The sequence below is a fragment of the Lontra canadensis genome, unplaced genomic scaffold (genome assembly GCF_010015895.1).
Source record: "Lontra canadensis isolate GAN:19392208 unplaced genomic scaffold, GSC_riverotter_1.0 scaffold48, whole genome shotgun sequence".
NCBI lineage: Eukaryota > Metazoa > Chordata > Mammalia > Carnivora > Mustelidae > Lontra > Lontra canadensis.
In genome coordinates this window covers 9,698,498-9,714,654 of record NW_022631042.1, presented here as the reverse complement: position 1 = coordinate 9,714,654, position 16,157 = coordinate 9,698,498, and the positions used below count along the sequence as shown (strand labels likewise).

General features: G+C 38.8%; 1 protein-coding gene across 2 annotated transcripts in view; it reads left to right on the top strand.

Annotated features, from left to right (window-relative positions):
• The window catches only part of RELN (reelin), a 499,373-nt gene that overhangs the window by 125,560 nt on the left and 357,656 nt on the right, over positions 1 to 16,157 (top strand). For both annotated transcript variants that reach the window (XM_032873314.1, XM_032873313.1), the window contains exon 3: positions 11,809 to 11,944. In XM_032873314.1, coding sequence (XP_032729205.1) covers positions 11,809 to 11,944 — 136 coding nt within the window. The remainder of the gene's footprint in view (positions 1 to 11,808; positions 11,945 to 16,157) is intronic.

Here is a 16,157-nt window from a genome sequence, read left to right as displayed (position 1 = left end):
TTAACTGGGGAACCCAGTGGGGTGGTTACTATTGTTTTCCTTATTTCACATATGAGGAAATTACACTCATCACAGTTTTCCTTTGACGGTTGTAAGATAAACAGATTGTTGTTCTTTTTGAAGTAGGAAATGTCACAGAAAAGAGGAAAGCAGACTTAGCAGTCAGTTCATCCATTTAGCAAACAATTACTGAGTGATGCTGTGAAAATCAATAGAATCAAATCACTTCTTTTAAGATATTTACAATCTAGTGAAGGAACTAGAAGTAAATGAACTGTGATAAGAGTTATTGTAATAAAAGGATGTATTAATCAGAGAAATTCAGTTTTGCTATGGTAAGAAATTAACCCCCAAATTGCAGCTTAATTCAACAGCTCTATATAAGCCAGAGACTCTAGGGTAGTTGCCCTCCACGCAGAACTCAGCAATCTAAGGTATTTCTATACTGTGACTATGCAATATTAGTGCATGGCTTCTTTTGCCATCAAGGCGAGGGAATACAGGAACCCAGAGAACTCACTCTATTCTGTGTTTCAACTAGGAAAGAGTATGCATCATTTCTGCTTGTATCCCATTGGTCAAAATTATTCACACAGCCCTTTTGAACTACAGAGAGCCTAGAGAGTGTGGGGGAGCCTATGACTGTTTGGTAGACAATAAATGCCTTGACCAAAAGTTATGTATAGTTAATTGGAGAAGAAGAGAGTTGGACAAGAGTTTGTATTCTACAGGAAGTCAAGTGGAAAGTGGCAGGAGAAGTCATGAAGCCATTACAGAAGCTGGTGAAGGTAATTGAGAAATACAAAACCTAAGGTTCTGGAAAGAAGTTGGAGGAGGGCTCTTCAGTACCACGGAGAGCTCCTGCCATGTAAATGACTGTGTTACCACATGATGTCAATAGTAACACCTTTATTCAGCAGCATTTCATTCCATAAACATCTATCATGTGCCTGTCATAGATTTGGTGTGTAAAAAATTCATAACACAAATTTAACAGTCTAATGAGGAAGACAAGTAACTGTAATGCAATGAGTAGATTCAATAACTGCACAATTCTCTGGGTATTGTGAGAGCACGGAGATGTTCCTAATGTTAATCTGGGATACAGGAAGAAATTCTACAGGGAAACTTCATGGAGGAGATGATTTATGATCTCATATGCATATTAAGTGATGGATAAGGGTTTAGACATGTGAGAGGAAGAAAGGGTACTTAGGCCAGGGGTCAGGAAATTTTTCTGTAAGTGGCTTTTTAGATCATGATGATAGGTCTCTATTACATATTTTTCTTTTTGTTTTACAACTTTTTCAAAATATAAAGCTCATTCTTAGCTCAGTGGTAATAAAAATACAGGCCATGGCCCAGATTTGAACCATAGGCCAATAGTTTGCTGACTCCAAGTCTAGGCAGAGAGAACAAGAGCAAAACTAGAGGTGTGTGCATACAGCTTTATACAATTTAGTCTTGATGGAATGTGAAGTGTGAGTAAGAGTCATGATAAATGAGTCCAGAGAAATAGGGGGGACAGAATGTTACCTTGAGGAACTTAGGCCTCCTTCTGTAAGTGTGGATTGCCGTTGAAGGATGTAAATCAGTGGAATGATAAAATCAGATTTGCATTTTACAATGAGACTTACATTCAGATTTACATTTACAAAGAGACTGAGAGTTAGCCTGAAGAAGCAAAACTGAATTCAAAGAGACCAATTAGGGAGTTGTTGGGACTGGTCAAAAAAGAGATAACGAAAGCCTGAAATAAGGCCATAGTAGGAAAATTAGGTAAGAGGGGGCTGAGTTGAGAAAATTTTGAGGTAACATCGAAAGGACTTTCTAATTGGTTGATAGGTTGGGGGAAAGGTCAATAAAAACTCCAAGAGTAGATAGATAGTGTTCTTTAACTGAGCTAATAAAATTATGCTAACTCACTGATGTTCCTTCTTTAGCAGGAACTCTGATTGTTAAGAGGATGTCTGCCATTTGTTGCAGATTTATGCCATCCAGAGTCAGAAAGCAGAGGCACATTATCTGTTCTGATGTGATTCCTTGGGAAATCTGTTCGGCTTCCAGGAAGGGTATGGGGAGCCTTTGCTCTGTTCTATCAAATAAATTTGGTGCTATAAGCAATATCTTTCCTGTGACAGAATGCTCACTCAAGGTAAGGGATAAGGAACCCAATGTGTACATTCATGGACATAGTCCTAAAAATCATGGTTGTTTAAAGCTATCAGTTATTTTAGCTATTTTGGTATCAGAACTTCATAGAGTCTGAACTTGCTCTGTGGTAGACATAGGCCATCTATGATTATCCAACATTTTTATAAAGTTTCCCATATTGTTAGTACCACCATTCCAAAATAGAATTCCCACACTTCCTCTGTAGGGGTGAAGGCATGTAACTTAGTTTCCTCCTGCTCTCTAGAACAATCCTCGTGAGACTTGGATACAGAAGAGTGTAATATGAACTGGAGACTGAGCATGGGACATCCATATTCCATCAAGTACAGTCATGGAAAGTTCTTTTTTTTTTTTTTTTTGGAAAAGCTTAGGTGAATGTTCTGTTATTTTAGTCCATATATGGTTGATGTCAAGGAGTCGGCGGTGTCAGCTATTGTTTTATGTTGGCCCGGTCCTGTGGACTTAACTCCTTGCTGGGCGGCATCCAGGTTTATTTCTGTGTATCTCCCAAAGAAGCTGCCTCATCTCACTCAACATTCCTTTAATTAGCTAGATTGTATTCTGTGGTTAAAACTGAGGTATCAGTAGTATACCCAGAGCCTCAGTGATATTGTATATTATATAAAATAGAAATAACATATGATCCAGCAATAACACTTATGGGTAGATTCCCAGAGGACTTTAAGTCAGAATTTGAAGAGATATCTGCATTTTCATGTTCACTGCAGCGTACTTCCCAATAGCCAAGGAATGGAAACAACCTAAATGTCCATCACGGAAGAATGGATAAAAAGAATATGCTATATACTTAGAGTGCAATATGCCATATGTGACAACATGGGTGAACCTAGACCACAGTATGCCAATTGAAATAAATGAGTTACAGAAGGACAAATTCTGCATGACTCTATTTATATGTGGTATCTAAAATAGTCAAAGTCATGAAAGCAGAGACTTGAATGCTGGTTGCCTGGGGCTGGGGGGAAGATGAAATGGAGAATTGCTATTCCAACGGTCTCAGGTTTCATTTATGCAGGATGTTTTGTTTTGTTAAGAAAGTCTTGCCTCCGAGGCTCTTTTCAACCTCCTACATGGGCTTGGGTTTATATCTCTGAAGCGACTTCCTCTTTGGTTTTTTCTTTCCTGCCAATGTGTAAAATCTGACTTCTAGCCTGGAAGTTGTACCGTGAATCCAACATACACCAGGGCAAGTCAAAGGAGCAGGCAGCAGGTAGGGAGGCAAAATAGAGTTCTGCACAGGTAGTCAGTGTGGTGCGGTCAGTTTGCAGAGTCTGGGGGCAGACAGTATGTGGTGATTCCCTGCCAGCAGCAGAGGTTAATGGGAGAGGGGAGGTGGTATGCAGTGTTAGGAGGGGGGCAGTGGAGGTATACTTTGAACCAATGGATCAGAGAACTTCAGTTAGTGCAAACTTTTGCACTTTAGCTCTTTGGAAAAGTTGCTGCTCTGTCAAACTCAGTGGCCACATAGACCTAAGGATAACTGAATGGCTTTGACCTTTAGGGGAGTGCTTTTGGCCTAAAGATGTCTCACTCACATCCATATCTCATTCAGAGATGTGCCTACCAAGAGGACAAAGAGTATCCAATAATTCTCTGATGAGAAATTAAGGGGTTTGGATGGGGTGAGGGGGGATGGAGAAGGAGCACATAAAATTGTCCTCTTGCTGCTTACTCTCAGATGGTTTGCTCTCCATCATTCGGTTTGGACAGGATTTCCTTTGGATCAGGATTGGGGTCTGTCCCAGAATTGAGGTACTTCCGTGTAAGGATACAGGCAGGAGAGAAGCCAAGGCACAGTGTAAAATAGAAGATGTGTTAAAGTGTCATTCCCTAGCTCTGTTATCCTTGCAAGTCACTTAAAATCACTAGTTCTGGATAATTCTCCTTGGTCTCCAAAATGGGAATGATAATATTCAACACATATAGTGCTACCTCTGTGCTGTGTACTCATTCAGTCTTCATGACCAAGCTATTACTACCATCTCCGTTTTCCTAGAGAGGAAACTGAGGAGCAGAGTTTTTGAGTAACCTTCCCAAGGTTCCATAGCTCCTCAGTAGTGGAGCAAAGATCTGAGCCCAGGCAGACTGACTCCAGGGTCTGTGCTTTAACCCTTCCTGACGATTGTCCCTCTAGTACTAGTAAGGCAGTAATAGGGCTAAAACACTGGGCGCGGAGAAGGCATTCAGCAAATGGCAGGGCTGGAAGAGGACAAGAGAGGGAAGGCAACAGCAGTAATTCTCATCTTTGTAATGGCAGTGAGTGAGGAAAGAATCAGGTTGACTTAAAAGAACATCTTTTTGTGTAATTGACAAGAGCGGAAATAACATGAATTCTCATACGTTTTCTAACTTATGCCCATAGACATACAATTTCAGAATGGTTTTAAAAGGTTTTCGTGCTTTTTTGCGTCTAGACTTACGCCTGAAACCAAATGCCTTTAAATCAATGTTTTAAAAATGAAACAATACCCAGTGTGTATATAGGTGAGCGTGTGTGCATGAACTATTCATTATCTAGTAGCACAACTCGAGAGCTGTTCTTTTCATATCCATTTTCATCAGGCTGGTGCTTCACAGATAAGCTGCAATAAGGATGTTTTCAGAAAGTTCTGTGATGATTTTTCAGCCTGTAAAATCATGTTACCTTTGTTGAAATGTTTGAGTATATTGGCTTAGTGAAGAAGGCAAATAATAGACAAGTCAAATTCTGTAAGTAAACAGTTACTCGTATTCAAATCAAATGAAAAGATTTAAAAAATGACTAAGAGGAACTCCATAATCCATTTTCCCTATTCACTTACAATACAACGCTAACTTTCCAAACCAGATTTGCAGAAGGGTTTGGTCTTTTTTTTTTTTTTTTAATTAACTGATTGAAGCCTTTAGATACCCCTTTTAAGGAAAGAGCAAATGATAAAAATTAAATGAATTAGAAATCACCTTAAATATTTGTCTTATCTTCTGCTCTTCATGTAGACATAAGTTAATAGATTACTAAAACTTCTTGACACAACAACATTCTACTATACTTTCTGAAAGTGTTTGAAATGGTAAAATAATATTTCTTTTAACTTTTCATCATTTTTATATATGCAGCCTACATTTTTCACGAACAAAAAATTGTAATACTAGGTACTTGCTGTTTCCTTGGCAGTGTCTCATCCACAGATAGTGCTTGAAATCTGTGAAAAATAAACCAGTTTAAACCAGGGCAAGTTTCTACCCACTTTCACACTAACCATGGCAAATCACACACTAAATAGATTTGAGTTATCCACATCTTTAATCTACAAAATATGGAATAAACCCAACATGAATGTGTAACTTTTCCACTACATTGGTTATTTTGAGTAATAAAGTCTTCAGTGTGCTTCTTAGAAGTGAATGGCCTACATTTTTATGAGATTATGTGCATTTTGTTGTAGAGATGGAGGAAATTATAGAACTTTTAGTTACAGTTCTGAAGATCCAAGGTGTGCACATTAAAAGCTTAGAAAACTATTCCTTTGGGAAAATAGAGTTCATACAAGGTTTAGTCACAAACTTAAAATAACTGAAGACTTGTCAAGGAAAATGACATCCCAGAAGGCAAAGAAATATGTATCACTGTCTTGAAAGGAATCATGGAAACAACTTTAGAACAATTAAAGACACTGTGAGCCTCATCTTGCAGAAGTATAATGTGGATAAAGGAAACTCTGGGATAGATTTATATCCTTTAAACACGGTGATCATTAAGAAGACAAATATGAGATATTTTTACACTAGATATCCAGTGCTTCGAATGCCTTGATGAATTTTTTTTTTAATTTATCTATTTGACAGACAGAGATCACAAGTAGGCAGAGAGGCAGGCAGAGAGAGAGGCGGAAGCAGGCTCCCTGCTGAGCAGAGAGCCCAATGCAGGGCTCGATCCCAGGACCCTGGGACCCTGACCTGGGCCGAAAGCAGAGGCTTAACCCACTGAGCCACCCAGGCACCCCTGCCTTGATGAATTTAAAACACCCATACTATGTCAAAGAGTTGTACTGACTCTAATATAGAAAGTATGGCTAGATTGTGAATATTCTATTTTTCAAGTGTATATACACAATATTCAAAAGGAAAATATGTTTATAACATGGATGCTTTAAGATCTTGCTAGACAAGTTATCAGTTTGTAGAACTTCAGAGATTGAAATTATACTTTACTTTCTTTACCCAAAGTTAGGTCAGGAGAGCCATACTTCTTGAAGTGCTTATTGTCTCTCAGAGTCCATAATGTACTTGGAAAAGTACAGCTTTTTTCTCTGAGGAAGAAGTTCCACATGAACAGTTTTTTGCATGAGAGTTTACATGTACATACAGCAAGGAAATAAAATTTTTATTATTACTGTGGCACACACATATACATTTAATAAGTATATATATCCCTGAGATACATGTAATTAAGTTCTATTGCAGATCTGATTTTCCCTTTTCCTAGTAATATTAAAAACTCAATATATGTCCTATTATCCAGCATGCAGCAGGGAAAGCACCATCGTAGACTTAAATTCATTATCAAATTCAAATTTCAGTTGTCCCAAGAATAGGTTCCCGAATCACCTACGTTAATTAGATGGTATATGTCTTTCATGACACAAGCCATTAAGATCACTGTGGCGGAGGCAGTAAATTGTTGTTTCATAGAACTCTAGAATCGGAGTCTGACTGCCCTCCTCTTTGTACTCATTTTATATTTGCACCTCTGCTCATTATGTCTGCCTTTGAGAGATGTCCTTCCATATTTTCTTCTATTCATTTAGATTGTACTCAGAGAGCTATGGCACTGAAGGGGGTCTTAGTGATCACGGACCAGCAGTTTACAGATGTCAGAAACGAAGCTTGTGAGAGGGGGTACCCTGACAAAGTCATTCAGCCGTGTGTGGCAGAGTGAGGGAATGGTCTCTTGATTATACCCTGCTGTCTCATGTGAATAAAAACAAATATGGGAAATCATGGCTTTTCTCTCAAGACTCTGCTCCAGCCTCCCTCTTCAATAGTGCCATTTATGACTGAAGGGCACTGGTCTGAACCCACACTACACTCTCCATTTTCTCTATGACCAGGAGCACATTCTTTTATCTGCATTGTCTCAGGGTCCTCACAGGTAAAATGGAGAAACTAACAGCTCCTACCTCACAGGGTTCTTAAGAGCCTCAAGTAAGTTAATATTCATGAAATGCTTATAATAGCACTAAGCCATACTAAGTGCTCAATTAAGTATTATCATAACCGTTATTGCAATTGTTTCTATTAGTCACTCTTCTCCTATTTCATAACTCTTCACAAATACAACTTCATTTAGACCTACTTATTTTCCGGGTATTTTATTTAGAATGTCGTTTTCTCCAGTTTTCTCTTTCCAGCTCAAGTCATTTCGGGATAGGGACTAAGGCCTGTGTTTCTTCTGTGCACCTCCATGGGGCCTAACAGAATGTTTGAGCCCAACTGGGTATTCTGTAAATACTGTTATTTCCTGCTGGTTGATATTAAGATGAACAGATTGCTAATAGTTGCAGCTCTGACCAACTTTTAGATATTTTCAAAGAAAATGCCAGTTAAAATGGGGAGGGCACGTATTGCATGGAGCACTGGGTGTGGTGCAAAAACAATGAATACTGTTACACTGAAAAGAAAAAAGTGGTTACCAAGATATGGAAGCAACTCGAATGTCCATCCACAGATGAATGCATAAAAAAATTTATTATCATATATTATATATATATGATAGAATGTTAGCCGCAAAAAAAGAATGAGATCTTGCACCTTGCAACAACATGAATGGACTTAGAGGTTATAATGCTAACTGAAATAAGTCTGACAAAGACAATTACCATATGGTTCCATAATATATGGAATTTAAGAAGCAAAACAAACAGAAGGGAAAACCAGATTCTTAAATACAGAGGACAAATTGGTGGTTGGCAGAGGGAGGTGAGTGGGGGAATGAGTGAAATAGATAAAGGGTATTAAAATTACCCTTGTGAAAAAAAAATTACCCTTGTGATCAGCATGGAGTAATGTATTGGATTATCGGGTCATTATACACCTGAAACTAATATAACACTGTATGGTAATTATACTTCAATCAAAAACAAAAAGAAAACGTGAAAGCAGTAGAATAGGTTAGGGCTCTTTGTTAAAAAAGCAAAGACCACTGCACACTCCTAGTATTTGAAGGTATGTAATAAGGCCCTCAGAATACATGTTTGGGTGGTTCTAGGAATAGTGGGTAAAGGACTGAATATTTTGTATTACTATCAGGGACACATTTTTTTCATGTTCTTGACTACACATTGAAATTGCTTGGTGAGCTTCTGAAACTCCCAGTATCCAGGCTTTATCCCCACCCAGTTAACTCAGAATCTCTAGGAACCAGTAGAGTAGTTATCCCATCTCTTCAGAAGATGCCATTGTGCAACCTTGTTGGGGGAACTACTGTGCCAGACAGCTGGATGGCAAGAATGCTGTTCTGTGGCAAATTTACCCAGAGTGGGGTGTGTCATAATTACAACAGTATAGCTATTTTATAAAATGTTGTGAAGTAATATGCAGCCTAGACATTGACTCACTTTCCAGGAGGGGTTCTGAAGAATAGGGAGCTACTTGAATGTGAATTCTGTTACCAAGGCTGTGAAACCCTGAAGTCTTATTTGTTTGATTCATTTCCCTTCCCACACGATTGTGGCTGGAATACTTATATTTTTTTGGTCAGATGTGTCATTTTCCACACACACGCAGGATTTCTGCTTTATGTACAAACAGAGTGGAGTGGCAATTCCTGAGTCATGGCTTTTGAGTCTCCTACAGCACTCTATGATTTCCCAGGGGAGTCTTTTATCCTCCCTAACATTGTGGTTTCTCTGGCTTGATGAATTTTGTCTCAAGATGTAGCTTAAAAAAATAAAAACTTGCATGAGAAAAAAGGCACCATTAGGCTATGTCAAAATACAGACCTGTTTTTCTCTTTCTTTATCCAGTATGACCCATTCCTTTATTCTAGAAGATTCTGTTTCACTAGGTAATATAACATATGTGATAGCTTTTCTGTTGCTTTTAATGTTTTTAGTTAAGTCATTATTGTATTGATTCAGAAAAAGCATTTCTTGACTATATGTGATGTGTCAGACATTAAGATAGTTGCTTGGAATATAGCAGTTAAAGACCTACCCCCTTGTAGGTCAAGTGCTATGATGAAGCAGGTATGAACTGTTATGATGACGTGTAGAAAGGGTACCTGTGCAAACATGGTGGGGACTCTACTCAATGAATTGGATCATTTCATTCTCACAATAACTTTGGGGTGAAGAGGACATAGTATTTCCATTTTATAGACAAGAAAACTGGGTTTCACAGTAAGTCATTTGCCTAAGTTCATGAAGCCTGGAAGTGAATTTTTTGTCGAATTGCTCATTCCTGGCGATACTTTTATTAATATTACTATTAATAAAATTTGGTTTTAGAGCATTTTAGGTCACAGCAAAACTGAATGGGAAGTATAGACAATTCCCATATGCTCCCCTTCCCCCGACAACTCCCCACTATTGTCGGCTTCCTGAACTACAGTGGTACATTTGTTACAACAGATTAACCTACACTGACACATCATTATCACTCAGAGTCCCTAGTTCACACAAGGATTCACTCTTAATGTTGTGTATTCTTTGTGTTTTAACAAATATATAGTGACATGTATCCACTATTGTATTAAATGGAATCGTTTCACTGCCCTAAAAATCCTTTATGTTCTGCCTTTTCATCCTTGCCTCCCTCCTAACGCCTGGCAACTGGGGATGTTTTTACTGTCTCCATAGTTTTGCCTTTTCCAGAATGTCGTAGAACTGGAATCATACAGTATGTAGTCTTTCCACATTGGCTTCCTTCATTTAGTAAACTGCATTTATTTATCCATGTCTTGTCATGGTTTGGTAGCTCATGGCCTTTTGGCTCTGAATAGATACCCCATTGTTTGGAGTGTCCACAGTTCCATTCCATTCACTTATTGAAGGATAGCTTGGTTGCTTACAAGTATGAATCTGACAAGTATGAATAAGATTTCTGTAAACATCCATGTGCAGGTTTTCGTGTGGACAGAAATCTTTAATTTATTTGGGTAAATACTGTGGAGCATGATTGCTGGATCGTACAGTAAGCGTATGTTTATTTCTATAAGAAAATGCCAAATTGTCTTCCAAAGTGGCTGTACCATTCTGTATTCTCACCAGCGATGAACAAGAGTTCTTTTTGTTTCACATCCTCACCAGCATTTGGTGTTGTCATTGTTTTGTACTATGGCCATAATAGTTGGGAAGTGGCATTTCATTGTTGTTTTAATTTGCAGTACTCTAATGACCTATGATGTTGAACATCTTTTCATATACTTACTTGTCTTCTGTGTATTTTTTGATGAGGTGTCTATTCAGGTCTTTTGCCTATTTTTTAAAAATTGAGTTGTTTATTTTCTTAGTGTTGAGTTATTTGTTAATACTTTATATCAGGGTGGTGGGGTTATGGACATTGGGGAGGGGATGTGCTATGGTGAGTGCTATGAAGTGTGTAAACCTGGCAATTCACAGACGTATACCCCTGGGGCTAATAATACATTATATGTTAACTTAAAAAAATAAAAAATAAATATTTTATATCAGATGTCAACTAAGAGAATCATCTTCTTAAAAAAAAAAAAAAAAAGCATCTCCAGATAGCTCAGCTGGGAGCTGACCTGGCCCTCACAGCTGGGCTCTGGTATTCTCACGTGGAATGTGAACTGTTTTACAGATCACACATCAGACAATCAACATCAGACAAGGCCACCTTAAACTGATGGCTTGAGCCAAAACCAAGACCACTTTTTAATCAAACCTGCACACAAACAAAAGCAAGAACATGGTGCAAATCACAAAAGTGACCATCCCCCTCTCCATGCTGACTTGAATTCTATCAATCACAACTTTAGGCTGTGTCACTCTTCATGTTTCCCATACAGATTAATAAGGCACTCCGTGATAAAATTGTCCCCACTTTCTGATAGCACCAAATCCAGAAGCAAAACCATGTATCCCTGTAACCTCCCCAGCAAGATTAGGTGGTCCCAGGATGCAGGAATTTCAGTACTAAAATCACAGGAAATTCCCAGGACAACTCGATCCCCCTACTGTCTAAAATGACCTACCTTAAGCCCAAAGAGTTTAACAAGCCTTTGCTAATATCCTCTTACTGAGATACTTCCCAGTTCCCAATATAATTTAGTCTTGTTTGCTATAAACACTTCCACTAAGACTACCCTTATTATACGGTAGGTATGGCCCTGGTGGTCTTTGTTGACGGATAGAGACCAATCAACAAAATCAAAGCTGAGCAACGAGAGCAATGAAACTAGTAGATTACCCCGTAACAAAAATGTTTTAAATTAAATTAAAATCCTTCTGACAACAGGACACGGAAAATTGCATAACTTACAGAGCATCCAAACAACATGATGAATCTTAGCATATAAGAAAAATGTCCAGAAAATATTGTTCATGCCATGATAAGAAAGAGCTTGTTTTGTTGTTTTTATGACAGCTTCTCTTCTTTTCTGTCTCTCAGGGATCATGTCTGACCACCAGTTTGGTAACCAGTTTATGTGCAGCGTGGTGGCCTCACATGTGAGTCATCTGCCCACAACCAACCTCAGCTTCGTCTGGATCGCTCCACCTGCTGGCACCGGCTGTGTGAATTTCATGTAAGTATCCAAACTGTCTGACCAGTAGGGAAGGCAGTTAGACCTCTCACTGGATGACATACAGGCTACGCATTTAAGTGTATTAACAGGCTTGACCTTAATTAAAACCACTAATTTTGGTGTGAAAAAGAGGTCCAGATCATAAAAAACAAATAACTTGAACAGTTTAGTTTTGCATATTTCTTTAAATTGGATTTTAACTGACAAAATTACACAATAGGAGTAAAAGTATGTGATGAAATCAACACAGTAGGAAAACGAATGCTTGGAAAGTAAGATGGAAACAAATACAAAAAAATGCCGTGAGGCTCCATCTGTGTTTTGGAAGAAGATCACAAATTTAGCTTTCGGGTCTCTGGCCATTAATGCCGAGAGAGAAATGTGATCAGTTAGGTGAGGGATGGTGGTGAGAAGTCAGGGAGTCTGTGGAAACTTAATGACCCTCTCATGTGCTTTCATTAAGACCAAGCTGGGGAATGTGGTAAACGATGTCCCAACAGTACCCTTTGATAATAACACTGGGCTGGGAAGCAAAGGCTGTGACTTGCTCCATCTCTCAATGTAATCTCTACCCCTCCCCCTACTCCAGAATCTCTACTCCTCATACTTCTTAGTCTTCTCTCTTTGTAATCCCATTTTTGACTTTTAACATAATATACTTTGTTTATTTAATTATCTGTAATTTTTATTGTCTGTCTTTTCCAACTGAAATGCAAGTTCCTCGAAAGCAAGAATTTTTTTTTTTCTTCTGTTTTGTTAACTGATTTGCCCCAACTGTCTAGAACAGTCCCTGGCACTCAGTACACACTCACTCAATATTTATTTCATGGAGGAGTAGGCCAGAGGAATAAGGCCAAAGGCAGTTCTGAGACAGTTGTTCTGTGTGCAGTCAGGCAAAAGAGAGCTGGAAGCCATCTTGAATGGTTTTCTGTTCTGAACCTTCTGCTCAGACAACAACATCCCATAAAGCCTGCATACTCTAAAATTTACTACTACCCATCCTTCCCCTTTATTACCATACAGTTCAGGGTCAAGGGCTCCTATGGCTCCCACGTCACCGATTATAGACTTTCTGCCTATCCTCTGCGTTACCCAAGCTGCAAACATCAGATTAATCCTATCCAGCTGATTGACATTTAATCCTATCATTTCTTCTTCAGAAAGTTTTCATACTTGAACCTTTTCTTTCCAGTACCTTTTGCTAGGATGATTATGGTAGCCTCCTAAGTGATCTCTTCTCCTCCAGCCTGTTTCTCTTCCGGTCCATCCTGGACATTGTCATCTAGCTAGTCTTCCTAAGGCATAACCTTGATTACTCGAAACCTGGATCCCTTACACCTCCTTTCTGAGGACCAGCCTCTTGGCTTGGGTTTGAAGAGTCTTCCCATTCCTGATGTGTACCATCTTCTGTTTTATCTCCTGTGTGCTCATCCTGATCAGGCACAAATTGCAGGACATCCCACAACTCCTTAAACATTCCATGACTTTCTCTTTTTCCAAGCTTTCCCCTTAGCCCAAAATGCTTTTCCCCCCCAACTGCAGTTATTAAAGTCCTACACATTTTTTAAGGCCTGTTTAAAATGCCAACTCCTGGGATGCCTGGGTGGCTCAGTCAGTTAAGCTGCTGTCTTCAGCTCAAGTCACGATCCCAGGGTTCTGGGGTCGAGTCCCTTGCTCGACGGGAAGCCTGCTTCTCTCTCTGCCTCTGCCTGCTTGTGTGTGCTCTCTCTCTCTCTGACAAATAAATAAAATCTTTAAAAATAATAATAAAATGCCAACTCTTCTATAAAGCTTTCCAAGATATCAACAACAGAAGTGATGTGTACGATCGCATTTTGCTTATAACTCTGTTGTAATGCTGATTATATTTTACTGTGTACTTACTTGAGTTAATTTCTTGCCTTTGCTATTAGATCAGATTGGACAGGGATATGTTTTTATGTCTTTGTGATTCTCCCCACAGCTGGTACAACACCTCATACATAGATATCACAGAAGATGACCCTTGAATTAAATGATGTTCAGTGTTGTCTTTGCCTTTAGTTTAATAGTGATCTCGGATTCTCACTTTTGGCATGCTCTATCTTACTCGTGTTGGCACCGGAAAGGTAATTTAAATCCTTTCCCTGCGTTACTTCTTCATTTAAGACAAGAATTACTTTTTTAAAAACTAGAACATAAAGTAAATCTGTATCAGCAGCATACAACTGCCTAATTCCAAGTAGATATAGTTTTGAATTGAATCTGTTTAAAATAATATTTGTTGTCTTTGGGCCTCACTGTTCCCAGGGTCCCAAACTCTATTTTCTCCTGAGAAATAACTTAGGTATTTTTTTTAAAGATTTATTAATTTATTTTAGAGAGAGAGAGTGTATACGCACCTGAGCGGAGGGAGGGGCAGAGGCAGAGGGAGAGGGAGAGAAGCAGACACCCCGCTGAGCATAGATTCCCAACAACATTATTCTCAGTCTCAGGACGCTGAGATGATGACCTGAGCCAAAATTAAGAGTCAGACACTTAACCAAATGATCCACCCAGGCACCCCATAACTTAGGTTTTTTAAGTCTTAACCGAAGCAATGTTTTCTTAGAAAAATGCTATTTGGTCAGAAATAATATTTACCAAATGCAAAGAAGTTCATGTGCCCTCACTCATATTTCCCAATAAAATTTTGATGATGCAGTTTGCACTTTTTAGCATTTATTGAAAAGATAAAGACTTTATTTATCTGTTTGAAATAGAGCATGAGAGGTGAGGGGGATGAGAAGCAGACTCCTTCTGAACAGGGAGCCCTAAGAGGGCTTGATCTCAGGACCCTGAGATCATGACCTGAGCTGAAGGCAGGTGCTTAACTCGCTGAGCCACCGAGGTGTCCCTTAGCATTCTTAATAAGCAGTGAATTCTTCCTCATTGTAAGCCATGACTGTATTGAATGTTACATAAAGTAGCTGCTTCCCATGTGGGCTTTTGTTGACCTCTTTCCCTAATTAGTTTGTGAGAGAGTCCAGGAACACTAAAGCAATTTATTTGAAATTTTCTGACCCAAGTGTTATAATTTCTTGCCTTCGTTTCTTTCTCCAGTATTTATGATGTGTTCAGTAGAACTCCGTGTAAGAGTTAGTATCTGTAATTAGTATGTGCCCAGCAGTACCTGAAGGAGAGTGTTAATGTTCAACAGTAACTTTGGGTATTAAACAAAAATAAAATAACACAGAATCTATAGCATTTGAACATAAATATGCCATGATTCTCTCTTTTCAGGCTAATCCCCAAAATTAAAGCTGTCATTTTTTTTTCTTTTTTCTTTTTTTTTTTTTAGAGGGAAAGGAGGAGGGGCAGAGGGAGAGGGAGAGAGAGAGTCCTAAGCAGGCTCCATCTCATGGTCCTGAGATCAAGACTAGCACTGAAATCAAGAGTTGGATACCTAACTAACTGACTGATACAGCCAGGCACCCCTTAACTGCCCTTTAAATCCCCCAAGGTCAGAGACTATGTCTAGTATTTTTATATACCTAATAGTTCCCAATGCTAAAACTATGGACAATAGAAGGCCCTCAGTAAGTATTTCCTAATGGCTAATAACAATATCATTGTTTCATTGATCTCCAGATACAGATTTTTTACATTTTGGGGAACTCTGAAGTAGAGTTGTATCTTACCTTTGATGGCATCTTAGAATTATAATTGCCAGTCCTAATTTTATCTTTTAAGGTCTTACAACTGATGGCATCTTGGACTTGAAGAAAACCAAGCAATGAATACTGATCATTTACCATGTATCTGGTCTCTCTACAACTGGCAATTAAATTGACACTGCACCCAGTTTTATAATCTAATGTTAGTACAGCAAATGTATGATGCACACTCTGTGATTTTAAAACCCAATTTTCTATTTAAAATTCTTTAAAAAACCAAAACAAAACATAGTAAGAGTATGGAACAGGGGCACCTGGGTGGCTCAGTTGTTAAGTAACTGCCTTCGGCTCGGGTCATGATCCTATGGTCCTGGGACCCAGCCCCGCATCGGGCTTCCTGCTTGGCGGGAAGCCTCCTTCTCCCTCTCCTACTCCCTCTGCTTGTGTTCCCTTTCTCGCTGTCTCTCTCTCTCTCTCTGTCAAATAAATAAATGTTTAAAAAAAAAAGAATTATGGAACATTTGAACTCAAGTCTACGACAATTATATAATGTGTTGTGTGTGCTTTTCCTATAGAAG